General features: G+C 48.8%; 1 protein-coding gene across 1 annotated transcript in view; it reads right to left on the bottom strand.

Annotated features, from left to right (window-relative positions):
* LOC126320326 (geminin) overlaps window positions 1–17,954 on the bottom strand; it is a 62,195-nt gene that overhangs the window by 37,375 nt on the left and 6,866 nt on the right. The window contains exon 3 of the mRNA XM_049993799.1: window positions 14,852–14,961. Within this exon, the coding sequence (XP_049849756.1) occupies window positions 14,852–14,961 (110 nt within the window). The remainder of the gene's footprint in view (window positions 1–14,851; window positions 14,962–17,954) is intronic.

The raw sequence follows: 17,954 nt of genomic DNA, 5'->3' as shown, positions 1-17,954 counted from the left end.
CAGCAATATTTGGATGTGGATACCATCCGGTCCTGGGGCAGAAGAGCGAGAAGAAGAGAGTGCGTGGTGCAGTTCCTGCATGGAGAAAACAGTATTATAGCTTTCGCTATTTTGAGAGGAGAAAACAGTATTATAGCTTTCGCTATTTTGAGAGGAGAAAACAAGATGTTGCACTTCCACTGCACGTTTCTTCAGGAGAAAGGCTGGCATGTAATTTGAAGAGCTTGAAATCTCAGCAAAGTGTTGATCCAATGAGTTAGAAATTGTAGCGGGGTCCACTAAGATATCATTCGTGACAGTGAGCCCAGAGGTTGGAGAGAAACTAGGCGCGCCAGATAACTGTCAAATTCGACTCCAAACTTCTGAGGAGGGAGTGAAGGTGTTAAAAGAGCTAGTACAGAAGTCCCAGTTTGCCTTCTTGCTATCGCGGATGACGCGACAGTATCGCACAACTAACTGGTTATAGCGGATACAGTTGGCCAAAGTAGGATGGTGGCGGAAAACGGAAATAGCGCGTTGCTGCTCCCGTATTGCATCACGGCACTCCTCGTTCCACCAAGCAACTGGGGGGTGCCGGGGCAAATCGGAGGTAAGAGGTATTGAACGTTCCGCGGCTGTAAGAATAACCTCTGTAATATGCGTGACCTGATCGTCAACGCTGGGAAAGTGACGGTCATCGAATGTCGCTAGAGACGAAGAATGTGTACAATCGGCTTGGGCAAACTTCCAGCGTCTCGGGTGCAGAGATGGCAGTTGTGGCTGCAATTTAAGGACACATAGAAAATGGTCACTTGAATGTGTATCAGCAAGAGCGAACCATTAAAAGTGCTGAGCTACCTGGACAGTACCGACCAAAAGGTCCAAGTGAGAGAAATTTGTCATGGAGGTAGACAAAAATGTAGGTTCCCCAGTGTTGAGGCAAACAAAATCCGCTGGGTGGAAGATGTCAATCAATAGGGCAGGGAGCCTTGTGGAAAAGTACACGGAGATCCCCAAAGTGGGTGGTGGGCATTGAAGTCCCCAACCAGCAATTAGGGGGGCGGGAGCTCACCAAGGAGATGAAGGAGATCAGCTTTCGCCATCGGTGTGGACGATGGAATGTATACGGTACAAAGAGAGTAGGTGTATCTAAAAAGGTAAAAATGGACAGCAACAGCTTGGAAGGAATTGTTTACGGGGATTGGGTGAAAATGGACAGCATCATGGAGAAGAATCATAAGTCCCCCATGTGCTGGAGTGCCATCAACAGAGGGGAGATCAAACTGGACTGACTGAAAATGAGGGAAAACAAAGCGTGCAGCTTTGTTTCCTGAAGACAGAAGGTGACTGGCAAGTAGGATTGTAAGAGGATCGACAATTCATCCTGATTGGCTGAAATGTCGTGGATATTCCAATGGATAATTGACATAGGGTGGACAGAAAAGGGAAGAATCTTACTACAGTTTCTCCCAAGTCAACAACTGCTTAGAGCCGGTGGCCAACAGCGAGGAACGGCATTCAGTCAAAGACGGAAGATCCTGATCCATAGGTTGTTCGGGGGTAGCTCCTGCCACCAGCGATCGGCCACAAGCAGTGCACCTTGGCGACACGGAAAATGGCCGATGGCGGTAACTGCCAGGTGGCACTGTAGATGAGACATGCCGTGGCGGAGGTGAGGAACTTGTTTCTTAGGAGCCTTCTTGGAAACAGGATGCTGAGATGAGGGAGGAATTGATGGTTGTGAAGTTGGGGTATGGAAAAAATCTTCACAAGTAGGCTGTTTTTTGGAAGTCCAGGTATCTGATTTTGGGGCTCGTGATTTAGCAGAAGCCGATGAAGGGTGAGACAGAGTGAGTGGGGAGGTTGAACGGGCGATCTTTGCGCAGACTGAACTGATGACGTGGCACTAAAGGTGAGGTAACAAGTCTGCATGGCTGCCTTCTTAGTAGGCTGAGAAGATGCAAGGACAGTGCTATATTTATCTGCTGGTGAATAACTTATGAGCAGCAAATGTAAACACCTTTTCCTTCACTCTGATTTCCTGAATAAGCCATTCACCTTTGAAAATGAGGCAATCTCTAGAGGAAGCAGCATGGTCACCCATACAGTTGATGCAACGAGGGGATGGAGGTGGACAAGCACCATCATGGGCATCCTTGCCACACGTAACGCTTTTTGCCAGATTGGAACACGACTAGCTGGTATGATTAAACCGCTGACACCAATAGCAACGCATAGAAGTGCGGATGTAAGGGCAAACTGAAATTATCTCATGGCCTGTTTTAATGTTCGATGGAAGTTGAACTCTGTCAAATGTCAAGAAGATAGTACAGGTTGGTACCAAGTCAACCCTTTCTGTGACTATGTATAGCCATTACACCCTGGTCAGACAGGTAGTTTTGAATTTCCTCACTGGACAATCCATTGAGTTAGCATGTATAAACCAACCCGTGTGATGAATCTAAACAGCGGTACGATTCCACCCGGACAGGGAAGGGGTGTAGCAGTGAAGTTCGCCGCAATTTTTGTGCCTGGAGGGCACTGACTGTTTCTAACAACAAAGTGCAATTTCGTAATCGAGAACAAGACTTTACAGGACCTGCAATTGTGTCGACACCTTTCTGAATAATGAAAGGGTTGACCGTGGAGAAATCTTTACCTTCGGCCGACTGAGAAGCAACAAGGAATTGTGGCACTGATGGAAGAATTGTCCGTGGCTGAGACTCATTTAACTTTTGCTTGTGAGCAGAAATTGCAGATGTAGAGGAAACCAATGAGGAAGTATCGCCGATGGCACACTCCTTCCTTGTGAGGGCCCTCTCTGAGGGCACTCCCGCCTTAAGTGATTGTTCACACCTCCTGAGAAATGGACGGAGGGACCAATCGACATGTTAGGAAGGTACCAGCTCGGGGGCCTGGGCCTGACCATTACCAGGGGGTACGTACGTGTCCTACCTGTCTACCCAGGCACGAAATTACGCGTTACCCTGTCGCCGGCTATGCGTTGGAACGCGTGGGTCGGCTTTGAGACACGCACAGGGAGGTAAGAAAGAAAGGAACAAAGAAAATGAAAGAAGAGACATCTCAAACACTGCAGTGGAGAAGAGGGTAAAGAGAGGAGGCAAGGAAAAGAGGACAAAGGGAGGACAGAGGCTTTCCAGCATAGAAAGCAAAGAAGAGAGACTGTCACAGTTACAAGCGTCTGTCTCCAGATGTAAGCACAAGTACTCCCATAGGGGGAGAAGAGAGAGGGATGAGGCAGAGGGGGGAGGGGGGGAAGGATGTGAAAAAGGAAGGTATGCATCCCGGAAAGGAAAAAAGCCGCACTAGCTCGGCGTCCCATGCTCGCCATGCACATATCCACAAAAGATATGTGGACCCCCTGGGGAGTATGAGTACTGTGTTTTGTTGTTGTATATGGTGCCTTTCCTTTGCAATGTAAGTTTTATTTTCTTTTTTTCTTTCATTCATGTTTTATTGCTGCAGTATTATTGTGCAGTACCGGAATACAGTAATATGTTTTGTGAGAATCTTGGTTCTTACCTGCCAAAATTACAAAAAATCTAACTGAAGACTAAAACAATGAAAAATTCATGTAATTCTAAAAAACTCCCGGGTTTTTCCTGGATGAAAGAATTGACAGGCTTTCCCTGGATCTCCCAGTTGTTCCGAGCCTTAAACACCCTGACTAAGGTACTATCACAAAGTTCCGTGCAAAGGTCGTGGAACTTTAGGCGATAAGAGTAAGGCTAGGGTAGTGTCCTTAGGAAACAAATGAAAGCCAAGGTGAACACAGGCCGTTGCACGAAGCCAAGGTGGTGAAGGGTTCACACCCACAGGGAAAGTTGCATATAGAGTGAAGAGAAGCAAGCAGTGCAAGAGCTGAAAGTGAACACCAAGAGGTAACAGGAAAGGGACGCATCCCATACTGGTGATCAAAGGACTCAAGTCAAGGAGGCATAGGTTGGGTGGCCATGCATGGTAGACATACAGAATGCACACCTGCTAAGATGAAAGTCACGATAGTGGTAGTTCAGCAGCTTCTGCGTACAGATTCTCAACCAAGCTAGTGTAAGAGGTGGTCAAACGGATGCCTCGATGGTGGACAGTACTGAGACAGCATAAGAGGGACAGACGTGCAGATGCATAAAAAGCATCCATAGTCTAGTTTGGAATGAACTAGGGACCAGTACAAATGGAGGAGGGTGGTTCAATCTGCACCCCACAAAGTACCATTGAGGACATGTGGGAGGACCAAGAGTGTTTCCTATCGAGCCCCAGGAATTTCGTAATTTCAATGAATGAAAGAGCAACAGGCCCAAGATGTAAAGAGGTTGGGAGGAATCAACTGTGCCACAAAAATTCATACGAACGGTTTTGTCAGTGGAAAAATGAAAGCCACTGTTGATGCTCCATGAGAAAAGACGATTGAGACATCACTGAAGACTCCGCTCAATGAGATAGATCCATGGAGAACAGCAGTAGATAGCAAAACCGTCAACAAAAAGGGAGCCAGAGATGCACGGCAGGAGACAAGCCATTATAGGGTTAATGGCAATAGCAAAGGGGCAATGCTGAAGACGGAACCCTGAGGCACATCAGTTTCCTAGATAAAGGTGTCTGACAAGACAGAACCCAAACACATCTTGAAAAATTCAGTCTTTTAAAAATTCCTCAAAAAAGCCCCACATGTAAAGACTATGGAGGATACCAGTTCTCCAACAGGTGTCAGAGGCTTTCTCCAAATTGAAAAAATGGCCACAGTTTGGGACTTCTGCAGAAAACCATTCATGACATAGGTGGACAAAGTGACAAGATGGTCAACTGCACAACGGCGCACTTGAAATCCACACCATGCTGTGGTTAGTAACCATCCAGGCTCGAATCGTATGTTCCATCACCTTGCAAACACAGCTGGTGAGATGGATGGGGCAATAGCTAGAAGGAAGGTGTTCGTCCTAGCAGGCTTAGGTCTGGGAAACGTGCCCTCTGCCCAGATGTGGCTGTACTTATGAAGGAGAAAGTGCTTCCCTGCAAGAGAAAGGTGCTACATCTGAATGTGAACATCTGCACCCTGACGCGGAGGATTGGGATGAGGTGAGGTGAGAGTATAATCTAGCTCCCTCATAGTAAAGGCAACATTGCAGCATTCACAATTATGAGAAGAGAAGGATATTGTCCGAGCCTCCTCCACTCGTTTCCGAAGGAGGAAGGCAGAGTGATAGGGGGAAGAGCTCGAAATTTCCAAAAATTGTGGCCTAAGGTGTTGGAGATAGCAATAGGGTCCACTGTCAGGCTGGAAATTGGGAAATGAATCTTGATCCCAGACAGCTGTCGGAGGTTGGCCCACACAACAGAGGAGGGGGTGGAACTTAAAATAACTATTGCATGAAATCCAGCTAGCTTTTTTGCTATCCCGAAGAACCCAATAACACTGTGCACGCATCTGTTTATAATAAACGCAGCTTGGCATCGTAGGATCACATCTAAAAATGCGGAGAGCATGTCTCCACGCACGAAGTGTGTTGCGGCACGTCTCAGTCCACAGAGGGACAGAGATGCAGGGAGGTAAAGAGGAAGTGCGAGGAATGGAACGTTCAGCAGCAGTAAGACATTTCACCTGGTCATCACAACTGGGGAAATCTTGTCAAAGGTTGCCAGGGAGAAGAAAAGCTGCCAGTCGGTCTTAGCAAGCTGCCATTTGGGTGTGCACGCAGGTGGGGTAGGAGTCAGCAAACGGATAGCACACAGGAAAGAGTAGCTCGAGTAGGTGTCAGAAAGAATAGACCAGAGCAGAAGGATAGGTCCAAATGGGAATAGGTGTGTGAGGAGTTGGAAAGGAATGTGGTTGTTCCTGTGTCAAGGCAGGAGAGGTTAAGTTATTTATGGAGGTCAGCCAAGAGGGCACCTCTCTGACAGATTCTTGGAGAACCTCAAAGGGGATGGTGAACAGCAGAAATTGGTGAGGCAGCTGCCCAGTAGCCTTAAGAAAGTCTGCTTCGGTGACATTCAATGACTGAGGGATATAAATGGTACAAAGGGAACCAGGCAAGGGAGGAAGGAAGAGGAAAGCTGCAACAGCTTTAAGATGGGTAGGTAGGCAGATGGGTTGACTACGAATGTCATTCCGTAAGAGCAATACGACTCCCCCATGAGAGAGATACTACCTGCGAGGGAGGGGGAGGTCAAAATGGACCGGGAAGAAATGCAGTAGCTCAAAGCAGACATATAAGTGGATGCTGCGATTCTAAAGACAACCATAAACCCTCTTTGTTGGATTGAAATCAATGAACATTCCAATGGAGGGAGTCATGAGGAGGCAAAAATGAAAGGGTGTCACCTTGGTGGTTGCTGAGAGCCAATCTGCGAAGACTCACTGCTACAGGGCACAGAGGCAGGAGGATCTGCTCCATGAGGTCCACAGAAGTATCGGCTTTCTTGTGCTGTGGGCCTGCGAGTCCAATGGAGAAAAAAAGTCGGTGGTGCACAGCGGGGACACGGAGGCCGACTGGGCAAAGGTATCATATGGCGACATGGTCGAAGAGGATCTTTGAGTTGGTGAAGAAGACTGTTTGCCTTTGTTGGACTTCATTGAGTCTTTTCGGCTAGCAGAGGAAGACTCAGGTGTTTGTTGGCTGGAGGGACACACGAAGTCTTCACGGGAGTATTCCTTCTGTCCTTTCTTGCCTGCTGGTTGTGTAGATGGTGACTTCGCCCCATGAGACTAGAGTCTGATGGCTTGTTGCACAGCTGGACGAGGGGACAGTGGGTGATTTCACAACCTCAAAGCTGAATTTGAGGTTGCATGTCTGCAGGGCATGTCCTTCAAGGAGCAAGATGTAGCAAGAACAGTACTACAAGGGCCAGATGGTAGAACACAGTGTTTGCGACCAACCAGTAACTTACGAGCAATTAGGTAAGGAACTTTTTCCTTTACCCGGATCTCCTGGACAGCCAAATCAAAGCAATCTCAAAAGGAGACAGCATGGTTCCCATTGCAGTTGATACAGCAAAGAGAAGGGGGCAGACAATCGCCTTTGTGCCCTTCCCATTCACAGGTTACACATTTGGCTGGGTATTGAGACATTCGAGTGTGGTTGTGAAACGATGACACTGGTAGCAGTGCATCCGGTTCAGAATGTAATACCTCCACAGCCTGCTTTGATCTTGGACAGAAGCACCACTCTATCAAAGGTGAAAAAAAAGTGTTTGTGTGTGGGCACTTAAGAGGCACCTAATTTTTTCATCACCCAATGGACAGAAATGACACCCTGATCAAAGAGGTATGTTTGCATTTCGGCCTCAGTCAGACAGTTGAACAACCTAGAGTAAACAACACCACGGAAGAATTCAGAGTTCTGTGGGCCTCGACATGAATAAGATAGCTGTGGAGAAGCGAAGTGGCAAGCAGTTGTGCTTGAGAATCAGAATTTGTCTCCAAAAGCAAAGTGCCATTCTGTAAACAACAGCAGAATTTCACAGAGCCAGCAATTGCATCAACACTTTTCTGAATAATAAATGGATTTACTGTCACAAAGGACTGACCATCTTCAGTATGAGGAACCATGTAGCAGCTGGAAGAATCTGAATTGTTAGCCTCATTCAATTTACGTTTCATAGAGGTTAATTGTAAAGATGATTGGCTCATTGTGAGAACATCCCCATGATTGCCAGTGCCTCCCATCTGGTGCCCCCTTCACAAGAAGGCACAGCCGCCTAAGGTGATTGTTCACACTTCACGTCACACCTCCAATACCTGACAGAGGGACCAATTGGCAATTTGGGAGGGTAGCAGCTTAGGCAATCACTCCTCCCTAGGCCTGGCCCATACCAGGGATATGTGCAAAACCTCCCTGCTGACGCAGGGCTGCAAATTACACATGGGACATGCGGACCGGCCTTCAGGAGTGCACAAGGAAGAAGAAAAAAAAGAGGAGCCTCAAATGCTGAAGTGGAGGAAGGACAGAAAGAAGGAAAAGGGAACAAAAAACAGTGGTGAGACTTCTCATGTCAGCTACAGACAATGCGGAACATTCCAAAAACACCCCAGACATGTTCCCCAAGGGAGGCGAAAAAGAATAGTAAGAGGGTAGACATGCAGCACAGAAGGGAAAAGATGCTGCAAAGGCTAGGGCCCCACAGTAGCCAAGCACAAACCCACCAAAGAGTTGGTTGGTTGGGTGTGGGATTGAAGGGACCAGACTGCTAAGGTCATCGGTCCCTTGTTCCACGATAAAATCACACGAAATAAAAACTGTCAGTCGTTAAAAACGGAGAACTGAGAGAAGGGACGACACAATACAAGAAAGGCAGACAAAGACCAGACAAACGGAACTAAAATCGCACCGAGTGTGAAGGTGGTTGGCCGACCATGAAAATAAGGAAAAGCCAACCACCAAATGACATTAAAACCCACAGTTTAAAACCACAGGCCAAAGGCCCAAGTCAATACAGGAAATAAAAGGACAAACACTCAAATCATACGATAAAAACCCCCTGCCCGAATAAAACTCAACACGAGGTCCGCCATAGCATCGTCATCACATAAAAGGGCAGGGAGGGTATCAGGCAGCGCAAACGTCTGCCTGAGTCCTGTTAAAAGCGGGCAGTCCACCAAAATGTGGACCACCGTCAGAGCTGCCCCGCGGCGACATAGCGGTGGGTCCTCCCGGCGCAACAAATGGCCGTGCGTCAGCCACGTGTGGCCAACGCGCAGCCGGCAGAGGACGACAGAGTCCTTCCGAGAGGCCCGCATGGAGGAGTGCCACACACGGGTCGTCTCCTTCACCGCCCGAAGTTTGTTGGGCGTGGGCAGGGTGCGCCACTCGTCACCCCAGGCACCAAGCACTTTCTGGCGCAAAAGCGACAGGAGATCACACTCCATAAGGCCGAGTTCCAGAGCCGGTGAACTCACTGCCTGTTTAGCCAGCATGTCAACCCGCTCATTGCCCGGGATGCCGACATGACCTGGGGTCCAAACAAAGACCACGGAGCGGCCACAACGGGCAAGAGCATGGAGCGACTCGTGGATGGCCATCACCAGACGGGAACGAGGAAAGCACTGGTCAAGAGCTCGTAAACCACTCAGGGAGTCACTACAGATGACAAAGGACTCACCTGAGCGGGAGCGGATATACTCTAGGGCGCGATAGATGGCAACCAACTCGGCAGTGTATACACTGTTCCCGGGTGCCAGCGACCGTTGCTCACAATGATCCTCTAGAGTAAGAGCGTAACCAGTGCGACCAGAGACCATCGAACCGTCGGTATAGGTCACGGCAGATCCGGGAAACTCGGCAAGGAGAGCAACAAAGCGGCAGCGGAGGGCCGGAGGAGGGACCGAGTCTTTCGGACCCTGTGCCAAATCCAGCCTAATGCATGGTCGGCGCACACACCAAGGGGGCAGACAGAGATTGGCCCGGAAAACAGGTGGGAGAGGAAAAAACTCAATCCCACACAGTAGAGCCCGGATGCGAACCGCGATCGTACACCCTGACCGGGGCCGCCTGTCTGGAAGATGGACGATCGAGTGCGGGAACAGGAGACGGTAGTTGGGATGCCCTGGCAAGCTACAAACGTGGGCAGCATAAGCGGCCAGAAGTCGGTCGCGCCGGATCCGCAATGGAGGAACACCAGCCTCCACAAGTAAGCTGTCAACAGGGCTTGTCCGAAATGCTCCTGTGGCGAGTCAGATCCCGCAGTGATGGATGGGATCCAGCAATTGCAACGCTGATGGCGACGCCGAACCATAAGCCACACACCCATAATCAAGGCGGGACTGGATCAGCGCTTGATACAGCCGGAGAAGGGTGGACCGATCGGCACCCCATCCGGTGTGGCTAAGGCAACGGAGAGCGTTTAAATGCCGCCAGCATGTTTGTTTAAGCTGCCTAATATGAGGCAGCCAAGTCAGCCGGGCATCAAATACCAGTCCCAAGAACCGATGCGTCTCTACCACAGCAAGAGGTTCACCGTCAAGGTAAAGGCGTGGCTCAGGGTGAACCGTGCGACGCCGGCAGAAATGCACAACGCAGGTCTTAGCGGCCGAAAACTGGAAGCCGTGCGCTACAGCCCACGACTGCGCCTTGCGGATAGCGCCCTGCAGCTGGCGCTCAGCAACTGCAATGCCAGCGGAGCTGTAGTAGAGGCAGAAATCGTCTGCATACAACGAAGCTGCGACGGACGATCCCACCGCCTCAGCGAGCCCATTGATCGCAATTAAAAACAGGGAGACACTGAGGACAGACCCCTGTGGGACCCCGTTCTCCTGGACCCGGGAGGAACTATGGGACGCAGCAACTTGCACGCGGAAGGAACGAGACGACAGAAAATTCTGAATAAAAATCAGGAGCGGGCCCCTAAGACCCCACCCATGAAGTGTGGCCAGGATGTGATATCGCCAAGTCGTATCGTACGCCTTCCGCATGTCGAAGAAGACGGCAACCAGATGTTGGCGGCGTGCAAAGGCTGTACGGACGGCAGACTCTAGGGAGACCAGATTATCGACGGCAGAGCGGCCTTTGCGGAACCCACCCTGAGACGGAGCCAGAAGGCCTCGAGACTCGAGGAGCCAACTCAACCTCCGGCTCACCATACGTTCTAGCAACTTGCAAAGAACGTTGGTGAGGCTTATGGGGCGGTAGCTGTCCACCTCCAGCGGGTTCTTGCCAGGTTTCAACACGGGGAGGACGATGCTTTCTCGCCATTGAGACGGGAACACACCCTCAACCCAGATGCGGTTGAAAACATCTAGGAGGCGTCGCTTGCAATTCACAGAGAGGTGTTTCAGCATCTGGCTGTGGATGCGGTCTGGCCCAGGAGCCGTATCAGGGCAAGCAGATAGGGCACTCTGGAATTTCCAGTCGCTGAAAGGAGCATTGTACGACTCCGCGTGGCGCGTGTGAAAGGAAAGCCTCCAACTTTCCAACCGCTCTTTCCGGGAGCGGAAGGCGAGTGGGTAATTTGTAGATGCGGAACACTGAGCAAAATGCGCTGCTAACCGGTCCGCAATCGTGTCGGAGTCAGTACACACCACTCCATTCAGCGAAAGCCCAGGGACAGAGACAGGCGGCCGATAGCCATGGAGTCGCCTTATCTTAGCCCAAACCTGCGATGCAGAGGTACGGACGCCAATGGTGGAAACATACCGTTCCCAGCACTCCTGCTTCCGTTGGCGAATAAGGCGTCGGGCACAGGCACGGAGCTGTTTAAAAACGATGAGGTTCTCCAAGGACGGGTGCCGCTTATGGCGTTGAAGAGCCCGCCGGCGATCTCTAATCGCCTCTGCGATCTCGGGCGCCCACCAAGGCACAGTCCTCCTCCGAGGGGACCCGGATGAACAGGGAATCGCAGATGCCGCCGCAGAAACGATGCCGGTGGTGACCGACTGAACCACCGCATCAATGGTGTCAGGGGAAGGAGGTGCGATAGCGGCGAGAGAGGAGAACAAGCCCCAATCAGCCTTATTCAGAGCCCATCTGGATGGGCGTTCAGAAGAGTGACGCTGTGGTAGTGACAGAAAGATGGGGAAATGGTCACTACCACATAAGTCGTCATGGACACTCCAGTGGATGGATGGTGAAAGTCCGGGGCTGCAGATAGAAAGGTCGATGGCCGAAAATGTGCCATGGACGACGCTGAAATGTGTCGGCTCTCCCGTGTTTAAGAGGCAGAGGTCAATCTGCGAGAGAAGAGTCTCGACATCTCTACCCCGGCCAGTAATCGCGGCGCTACCCCACAGGGGGTTATGGGCGTTAAAGTCGCCCAGTAACACAAAAGGAGGAGGCAGTTGTGCTATCAATGCAGCCAACACATGACGCGAGACATCACCATCTGGCTGAAGATACAAACTGCAGACAGTAATAGGCTGAGGCGTCCACATCCTTACAGCGACAGCCTCTAAAGGTGTGTGAAGAGGTACACATTCGCTGTAGACAGAGTTAAGGATGTAGACGCAGACTCCACCAGATACCCTCTCATAAGCTGCCCGGTTCTTGTAATAACCCCGATACCCACGTAGGGCAGGGGTCCGCATTGCCGGAAACCAAGTTTCCTGTAGGGCAATGCAGAGGAAAGGGTGACTGCTGATGAGTTGGCGAAGCTCAGCAAGGTGATGGAAAAAAGCGCTGCAGTTCCACTGGAGTATTGCTTTGTCCATGTCCGAAAAAGGCGTGAAGGGGCCGAGGAGGCAGATCACGCCACTGGGTCACCTGCTGCCACCGATGGAGGACCAGTACAATCTGCTTCCATGGCGTCTGAGGGTCCGGCGAGATCCAGGTCCTCAGCGGACGCCCGGATCTCCACCTTATCCCCGGACGCAGAGCCTGTAGGGAGCAGTGGGGTGGATGCCACCGCGTGTTCCTTGGCCTTAGAGGTCTTCTTCTTCGTCTTGTCTCTCTGGTCCTTGGGTTTCATTGGCTGGGAGGGCTCCAGCGAGTCAGTCTCCGGGACGGAGGAGGAGCGGGAAGCCCTGCGATCAGCCGCTGGTCTGCTTTTCTTCCATTGGCTGACGTCACCCTTCCCAGAGGCGGAAACCTGGGAAGGAAGGGACCCAAGGGACCCTTTCCGTGCTATTCGAGCAGGGGAAGTTTGAGGCTTCCCCAGCTTAGAAGTGGGGACTGATGTCCCCGATGGTGGGGGGGTTGCTGCTCCTGAGGCAGGTAGTGCAGGAGCAGCAGGGAGTGAAGTGCCCCCCACCATCAAGGGGGCAGGTGTAGCATTCCGGCTCTGAGAGGTGGCAGTCTGAGGGAGAGCTAATGGGGCCATAACAGTAGTAGCCGCGGCGTAAGAGGCAGGCATTCGAACAGGATGGAGGCGTTCGAACTTCTGCCTGGCCTCGGTGTATGTCAGGCGGTCCAGGGTCTTATACTCCATGATTTTGCGCTCTTTCTGGTAGATCCTGCAGTCCGGCGAGCAAGGTGAGTGGTGCTCTCCGCAGTTTACACAGATGGGAGGCGGAGCACATGGAGTATCGGGATGTGATGGGCGTCCACAATCTCGACATGTGAGGCCGGAAGTACAGTGGGAAGACATATGCCCGAACTTCCAGCAATTAAAGCACCGCATCGGGGGAGGGATATATGGCTTGACGTCACAACGATAGACCATCACCTTGACCTTCTCAGGTAAAGTATCACCCTCGAAGGCCAAGATGAAGGCACCGGTGGCAACCTGCTTATCCCTTGGACCACGATGTACGCGCCGGACGAAGTGAACACCTCGCCGCTCTAAATTGGCGCGAAGCTCGTCATCGGACTGCAATAGAAGGTCCCGATGGAATATTATGCCCTGGACCATATGAAGACTCTTATGGGGCGTGATTGTAACCGGAACATCCCCCAGCTTGTTACAATCGAGTAACCGGCGGGACTGGGCGGAGGACGCCGATTTGATCAAAACCGAGCCCGAGCGCATTTTGGACAAGCCCTCCACCTCCCCGAACTTGTCCTCTAAGTGCTCGACGAAGAACTGAGGCTTCATGGATGTAAAGGATTCACCATCAGCTCTCGTACACACCAGGTAGCGGGGCGAGTATGGTTCGCTGGCATCCTTAGCCTTTCGTTCCTCCCATGGTGTAGCTAGGGAGGGGACCGATTTGGGGTCATATGTAGTTGCGTTGTATTGAGCCCTGGAACGCTTAGAGACTGCTGGCGGCTGGCCACCAGCAAGAGTTGATGTACCACGCTTCATTGCGGGTCATCCGCCCTGATGCCACCTACTCCGACCAAGGGCCCTCCCCACGGGCGCCACCCAGCCTCAGCAACGACCACCTGGCAGGATGGCCATTGCCGGGAGTCCCAATGCCCCAAGGAGATAGGCATCTACTCCTTGGCATACGTGGGGAGTTAACGGCGCTGGCATCAGCAGAGCGATCCCTGTGTAGTCAGGGGGCTACAACCAACAGGGTACATGGCGGCCCCACCACAACGGACTGGCTACCGTGCTGGATTTCAGGTGATGTAGTCCAATATCGTCATTGGCGCATAAAGCGGCACAGCATAGCAGACTGCAAGAAACCGCACCCAAGAACAAATCCACGCCCAAGAGATGGTAGGTGAGCGGGACTGCTAAGCGATGACGACAAACCTGGCTAGAGATGGTAATGCTTGATGGACACATCGCTCCTTGTAAGGCGCCCTTCCCCAATCGGCTCGCTCTTCGGAAAATTTAGAAGGATGGAGGTCAAACCCGTTAGGGGACCATCTCACAAGGCCAAAACGTTTGAGACTCCTTTTAGTCGCCTCTTACGACAGGCAGGAATACCGTGGGCCTATTCTTACCCCCGAACCCACAGGGGGGCCACCAAAGAGTGGTGAGCCCCCTGGGGATAGATTTGCCAATGATGTAGCTCATTCTGTCGCGGTAGCAAAGGGCTTTGAAGATCCACTGAACGGAATAGATCATGTCTTAAGTGTTTAATAAAGTGCGCCATATAAGATACCACACTTATTATGGTGTTTACTTGCCTTTTATCACTTTTAAACTGTTCAGTGAACTGGTAGGAGGAGGCAGAGGAGTTAACACCTGTTGCCCCCTCCCCCTTGCTATGTGTGCCCATATATGCATTACAGTTGTCTTGCAGCATGATTCCATGTATTTACTTATTTCAATCTAATGTGAGAAATACTGAGCCTCATACACTACTGTAAAAATAGCACAGTATAATGGATTTTTGGCAACAGTACCAGTTCACTTGGTTCAATACTTATACTGCATGTGACACGTAATGTAAGTGGATAATTTGGATCCAACAAATACTGCCCTGTTTGTGAGGATGTAAAATTTTCACTATGGCTAAACATACTACAACAACATGATAACAGTTCAATACACAAATTGAATGCAAATACGAGAACTGGTGAATGCAACTCACCTGTGGATGTTAGGTCTTCTGCAGAGATAAGTTCTTTTTCTGGGTCTGTCTGTACACTCTTGTTGCAGAGTTTCTTCTTCTTTAAATTCTGGTCCTTTTCACTGACATTCCTACATGAAAGTTTTGGGGTAAAAAATTCATAACAAGTACATGAAACAGAATAAATGGAATATGATATGGGTCAAGTTAACATAAGAGCAACTCACAAAGGGTTGTTATACAAATGATAAAGTTACTGTACAATAAAAAGAACTGCACTCATGGGGAAGATAAATCTATACACTCTTGAGCATATGGGCTTTACAAAGTTACACAGGAATACAGAAGCAAAAACATCATGAAAATGCACCTCATACTGGATGGAAAGTTTTCATCTCATCAGACAGTTTATAACAACAGAATGCATTGGAAGGTATCCAACTTGATCAAGAGCCCATTTAAGTCAACTGTGCAAATATGGGAAGTTCACAGCCAACAGACTAGCAAACAACAACAAACAAACTGTAATTGCTTAACAATCAAAACAGTGAGACAAACACTCAATAGGTTACTTATATTGTTTTTCTATAGGCTCCATAAGTTCTCAATTGATATTTTCCAGGAAACTTCCACCAAATGTAATACATGTGTCAGCAACAGCCAAACTGTAGTCAGACAATAGTTTGGGCAGAGAGCCACTATCTAATGCATCTATTTTTAATCTCATATTTTAGTAGAGCCTGATATGTACATTGTAGCAACACATACTATTGTGCACATGTGTGAATTTACTTTGCAAATTCAACTCTAATTGCCACAAATATTTAATTATTCACCAATCAGTATGTCAGTCAAATACAATTGATGGTTCGCATTAACTACTGGTTGTATCATCAGCTACAGCCAGAACTTAGGCCTTGCCACTCTTAAACACTGCTCCCAGCAACACAGTGCTAAATGCTGTGTGACAATCATTTTTCCAGATATGGTCACATAACGCATGCAAACTCATAATGAAAGAACCACCTGATCAGAATAATTAATTGGTGTCAAGGAACATGATAAACAGCAGCACTAGTGGCTGTCGGCTGCCACCCTCATGGCCATTTTGCAGAATGCCTCTCACACGAAAGGCCAGGCAGTCCTTTTGACACTACCCTGAGGCACCTAAAGCTTTGTGGACATGCAGGTAGGATTCCCCTTGCAGTGTGTGCTCATGTCACCCATATTTTATGACCCAGAAAAAAAGAGATATTATAACAGGAAGCACTAGCGTGCACAAAAGCAGGAAGAGTTTTCCAATGGACAGCACTGGACACCACAGAACGTCGAAAACGAAATGAGGTCACAATTTTGGGTCTTCGAAGACATGAGACACCCCCGAACACGTCGACTCCACAAAAAACATAAGAATCAAAAGGATTGGCTCATTTGACTACATTACAGGTTAGACAGAGAAGTTTGGGTGTGTCGACCTTTCAACCCAAATGCAGAAAATTATGCACAAACTAGCTGACATTTTCTAATGTAGAGGAAATACATTCACGACTGCTTTATTACAAAACTCCAACATTTGACACAATACATAACAGTTCACTTTCCAATCTCAAGTAACAAATGGCTCTGAGCACGATGGGACTTAACATCTGAGGTCATCAGTCCCCTAGAACTTAGAACTACTCAAACCTAACTAACCTAAGGACATCACATATAGCCATGCTCAAGGCAAGATTCGAACCTGCGACCGTAGCGATCGCAGGGTTCCAGACTGAAGAACCAGAATGAAATTGTGGGATTACAGCACTCTTCTCCAAAGTTGTACCCTTTCCATATGCTTTAATATATATAAAAAAAAAACATATGGGCTACTTTTCTTCAACAAGTGCTGTGTAGCTAGTGTCCAAGCTGTCTCTTAGGCCAGAAGGCTGAGAAGTGCATCAGAGGCACTGTAACTAAGATTTCTATATATGATGTGTCATAATTAGTAGCAGCCTCTTGGAGCATCAAGCTGAGAGGGGTACAAGGCTGGCCCAACTGCAAGATTTGTATACAATGCACATCACAATTACTAACAAAAACAGACACGAGTGTGTGTACGTGAGGAAAGGGCAAGACGAAGGGAGGGGAACCTACTGATAAGTCAATAGTGTGGAAAAATATTCTCAATTGGGCCCTAGAAATACTGTTCCGCAGGAGATAGTGGAGATACTTGACCATGTGGGAAACTTGACCCATTCGTGCTTTCTTACCTGTAGGTCAATTTTTCCATATGTGGTATCACTGTTTATTGTTCATTAATATTTTATAAGGGAAAAACCACTAGCTGCCTTGGAGCAAGAGAGGTATTGTGCTGTTTTATTTATTGTTTTTTATGCTCCTGCAGTAAATTTGGTAAGTGGTTCTCAACTTTTATGTTTAACCAAATAAACTTAGTGATTGCAATCAACGCACTTTGAGCATTATTTTTGTTCTATAGTCATTTGAATGGCTGCATGCATAACCTAGAAATAGCCACTTGAACGAAAATGGTGAAGATAGGGATACTTCTGACTCTCAGGTTGGGGACAGTTCAATGGCTCAACTATTACCATCACTTGGTCTGTGCGGCAGCTATCAATAGAAAGGTTTCAAGTGTGTATTTGTAATTTTTTTTTAGTTTTTTACTGGAATCTATCTCACTTGGAAGTTTGGATGAAGAATACTTGCATCATTTGAGTTCAGTTTATATATTTTGTCAGCATCATTCTGTGTCAAACTTCTTGGCTGAAGCCCTAACTGTAACAAGTCCTTTTCAGGCCACGACAAAGCCACCCCTATGCTAAAATTACATTCACAGGTACACTCTGTAGAGCAGACACTATTTAACATGAACCATTTTATACAACTTGTTACAAAAACACGTTTGTAAAAGCCTTTAGCCAATTCCAATTTACTTAATAGCAATATTTGTTAGGGAGCATATTTACACTTGCAAAATTAAGCTATAATAGTAACTTTGTTTTGGTAACCCAACCATCCCTCGTTTTATTTGTGAGGGGAACAGGAGGGGAAACGACAAGTAGTAGTACAGGATACCCTCCGACATACACCTTAGGGTGGTCTGCGAAGTATTTACGTAGATGTA

Source organism: Schistocerca gregaria, chromosome 1, assembly GCF_023897955.1.
Source record: "Schistocerca gregaria isolate iqSchGreg1 chromosome 1, iqSchGreg1.2, whole genome shotgun sequence".
Lineage (NCBI taxonomy): Eukaryota > Metazoa > Arthropoda > Insecta > Orthoptera > Acrididae > Schistocerca > Schistocerca gregaria.
The sequence above is the reverse complement of the archived record's forward strand: the minus strand, read 5'-3'. Positions and strand labels throughout refer to the sequence as shown.